The sequence below is a fragment of the Limulus polyphemus genome, unplaced genomic scaffold (genome assembly GCF_000517525.1).
Source record: "Limulus polyphemus unplaced genomic scaffold, Limulus_polyphemus-2.1.2 Scaffold169, whole genome shotgun sequence".
Taxonomy (NCBI): Eukaryota; Metazoa; Arthropoda; class Merostomata; order Xiphosura; family Limulidae; genus Limulus; species Limulus polyphemus.
In genome coordinates this window covers 264,551-268,702 of record NW_013665779.1, presented here as the reverse complement: position 1 = coordinate 268,702, position 4,152 = coordinate 264,551, and the positions used below count along the sequence as shown (strand labels likewise).

The following is a 4,152-nucleotide window of genomic DNA, read 5'->3' as shown; positions in this document are numbered from 1 at the left end:
TTTAATTTGTTAATATAAAAGTAAATATTTAAAAAAAACAACTAAACATCCAATTTTGTGTGTCACATGGTATGCTGAATGCAGCAGTGGTTCAAATTAAATGTTTGTGATGTCAAAATACAAATTAGGAACTCAAATTACCACTATTCACAAGCTATAATATAAAATAAGAACCTCCTATCTTTTCTGTTTGCTGAGATATTGCTCATGCACAGAATCAAATGCAGTGGCCCTGCTCACCTTTTTCCATATTTGGAAATGGTCTCTTATATATACATCTGAATATGACATGTAAATAATCAATCAAAAACTCTGAATGTCCCCCCTAGTGTCTTTCTCAGCCATTTACAAATATCACAGCAATATATCTTTCTTTTGATACAAGATGGCATAGAGGTAAGTCGAATACTTAGTCTGCTCTAAATTTCATATTTTTTTTAGACCCAAATACAGCTTAGTTACTAATTGAGTTCTGTGGTATCGATATAGTTATTAATTATTTTTTGGTTCTTCAAATGTATATATATAAAACCAAAAAAAAAATGATTTTGTTTGCTTTACTTCTTTATTTAGTCTTCTATATTTTAAGAAAAATAAGTTTAAGAAGTTATTTGTAAATAGTCACAATCTACATACATATATAATGTATAATAATTGAAATGTGACTGTATTTTACTAATCCACTAAAACACAACCAAGACAGATCACTTTGTAGAGACCAAAGGTCAGTTTTATATTATTGGATACAGTAACATTAGTGCACGTGAGTTGCATCATTGTAACTTCTGTATTGTTAGCCAGGCACGGCTGAAAGATCAATATAATAAAATTAATAAATATATATATATAAATGTATAATGTTATGAGATTTAAGCTATTTAGTCTAAACATTTAAGTTTTCGTGTTATAATTAGTAGTCAGTCTAGAAAGAAAAAGTCATAATTTATATTTATTTCCTAATTTTTATGGTGGTTATGAGATCAGTTAAATCGACCAAACCTGCACAGATATTCATTAGTGAAAATAACAGATAAAATATATAGTTTTTTCTTAAGAAAAGTATAACAACTATCTGGACATTATAAGGATTTTACATGTGAAATTTGAAAATTTTCTGATGCATAAAAGTATTTTTAATCTTAAAATACATGTTGATAGGCAACATGCAAGAAGAAAGAAAGGCATGATAAAAACATTGCTTTAGAAAAAATCAAAATTTAATATCTTATTTTTCAAAAACTACATACTTATAGGACCTCTCATCTCAATTTAAAAGACTTTCATTCACTAGTTTCACTTTTGTAAAGAACTATCATGAGAGTTGCATACCTACTTACATTGTAAGTAGGTCATAGTCAAATGGTTAATGAATGTTTTATATTGTGAAATCTCCTGTTTTCTGAATCCATTAACCCTTTTCTGGTTAGTGTTGGTAATAAGTTTGCATTATTTCAAAGTAATGGCTACAGAAAGGATGCTAACATTTTAGGAAGTTTTCTCTGACATGTAGTCCATTCTACTGTCAAAAATAGTAGGAAAGCTACACAAGATTTCTATATAGTGAGATACTTATAATAAAATGTGAAACTTAGCATATCTAAAAAAATTTACCATTTTATTTCATTGATGTATTTTATATGATTCATCCACTTTTTCTCTAACTTTCACCTATTGGTGGTAGGTTAGTAGACCAAGTCTTGAAATAATTCATCCGCATTTTCGTAAAGCAGTTGATAGCTTGAAATGTAAAAAAAAAATACTTTATCTCTGTTCAGATAATTTTTTTATTGTTTTTAATACTCAGAACTTTAATGGTTTTGTTCCACAGCTTCTTAATAATGTGACTAAAGAACATTTTTCATACAAACAGAGTGGTATTTATCCATGAACAAAGAATATAATTGATAGACTTTTTAAATAATAAAAGAAGCACCTTTACATGTTTAAGAACTTTCTCAAATTACAGTATATCTCTTACTTGGGTTAAGTTATTGATGAAGCTGTATTTCATAGTTCATTTCAGGAACACAAGTTTTTAAAAATACACTTGCTCTTGCATTGGCTTATTTCAGGTTTGGTTTATGTCAATGGAACTCAACCATAAAGTGTTGACTGGATTTTTTTTATTAACTGTTCAGTAATTTCTTTATGACAGAAGCTTGATGAGCTTAGTCGTCAGTTAACATTTTTTTAAATTGATTTTAAACTTGTTTGAATTATTTTCTAGTGGAATTCATGCATTACGTGATAGAGTCCAAGTCTCTACGGAAAGTGTTCATTTCCATCAAAGGTTACTATTATCAGGCTGAAATAATGGGACAGCTGGTAACATGGATTGTCCCCCACCCATTAAGCTACTGTGTAAGTTTACAAATATTTTAATACCTTTTAGAAAAATAAACTTCAGTGACCTTTTTCCATTCAGATACACTTATTTAAAGATGCAAACAGATCACTTGTCTTAAAATCACTAATATATTTGATATCTAAAAATACTTTTTTTATCAAATAGATAGTATTAACTGTAGAAGAATAATGATACCATTGTAGAAGTATATAGTATTAACTGTAGAAGAATAATGATACCATTGTAGAAGTATTAATAAAGAAGTTCAAAGGATTGTGTTCCAACAAAAGAAAAAATGAGAGAGATGTTTGTAAATTCTTTTACCAGCCAAATAGCAACAAAAGTTTAGATTAGTAATGGACATAGAGTGATACAAGATGTTTATCATATAGCTACTCTAATTCATTTACTCACTGTAGGCATGTCATCAGTAGTGTGTGGATAGTTTAAGTTAATTTTTTTCATATATACATTTATTATACTAAAAATAGTTCTCTGTGTTGTACAGACCAGTTTAAGAATATTTGTTGAACATAATTTTGCTCATGAAAAGTATAAGTCAAACATATCTTTTTAACAGACAGATATATATGTTTTTGTAGCATCCATCAGATGTGGATTTCAAAATCATGATTACATTCACAGAGTTTTACACTACAATGCTTGGCTTTGTCAATTTCAAACTCTTCCATTCAATAAACCTCTATTACCCTCCAAAGGTAAGAATATTGTACAACTGAGTAAACTATAGATGTGGATTTTTATGAATGTTTGAACCATAGATTTCAATATGTAAGTTATTAGTTTATATGAAACATTTGGTTCAACTAGAAATCTTTGGAGAATTTTAATGTCAGTCTGTTCAGTTGTAAGCTTATTGTTAATAATTACCTGCTTTTTTAAACTGAAAAATTTCATCTATTCTTTTATCCACTCAGTAATGTAATTTTAACTAAATCTTTATCAATGCAACAATATGGAATACTGCATTTTTATTTAATCAGTTATGCTAAGCTAGCAGTACAGTATTCACTAAAGTTACTTATTGTTTATGTAACGTAGGTCTGTGAGGCATAAAGAAGTTATTTGTCTGTTTTTACTCAGCATTTATATTTCCTGTCTCATAATTAGCTAAACTACATAAATTTTTTTTCATTATATTTATAAACTGAAAATTCAATCATTGTCTAGTTACAAGAAGATTTAGCTTTGGAGGATGACTCGGAACTATTTGATAGAGATGACCTAATGTCTGAGGTTGGTAATGATTTTATAACAAAATAATTTGTTTTGATAAAAACTGGTTAAACCATTTAAATGATTGAAGTGAAATTACTAATCTACTTGAGAATGATAGTCTTAATTTTAAGATCAGAAATGTGTTCATATTACACATATGTATGTGTGTGTGTGTGTATACACATATATATATTTGTAAAATTAGAAAACAAATTTTAGAAAACCTAGGTAGCCTTTAATTTTATTGAGTGAAACATTTTACATTTGACAACTAGGCTTAAAAACCATTTTCTTGTATCAGTTTTTTTTTTTCAACATTTTCTAATGGTGACAAAAAATGGAAATAACTGAGTGCATGCACAGTATAATTTTTTACTTATTTTTATGATAATTAATTTGAGTCTTACTGATTCTTCACTATTTTAATTATGCTTTTTACTGAGTTTATATCCATTATTGGTTTTACTGTATTTTTTAAATTGTCAGTAATACTGTCAGAATTTAGGAAAAGAGAGTGAGAAGAAAAAATAGCTTTAATTTTAACTAAGTAGTATAGAAATGTTACC

At 27.6% G+C, this 4,152-nt stretch overlaps 1 protein-coding gene across 2 annotated transcripts in view; it reads left to right on the top strand.

Annotated features, from left to right (window-relative positions):
* Positions 1–4,152, top strand: part of LOC106477762 (pescadillo-like) — a 46,559-nt gene that overhangs the window by 24,124 nt on the left and 18,283 nt on the right. For both annotated transcript variants that reach the window (XM_013938294.2, XM_022381500.1), the window contains exons 6-8: positions 2,228–2,361; positions 2,950–3,066; positions 3,539–3,604. In XM_013938294.2, coding sequence (XP_013793748.1) covers positions 2,228–2,361; positions 2,950–3,066; positions 3,539–3,604 — 317 coding nt within the window. The remainder of the gene's footprint in view (positions 1–2,227; positions 2,362–2,949; positions 3,067–3,538; positions 3,605–4,152) is intronic.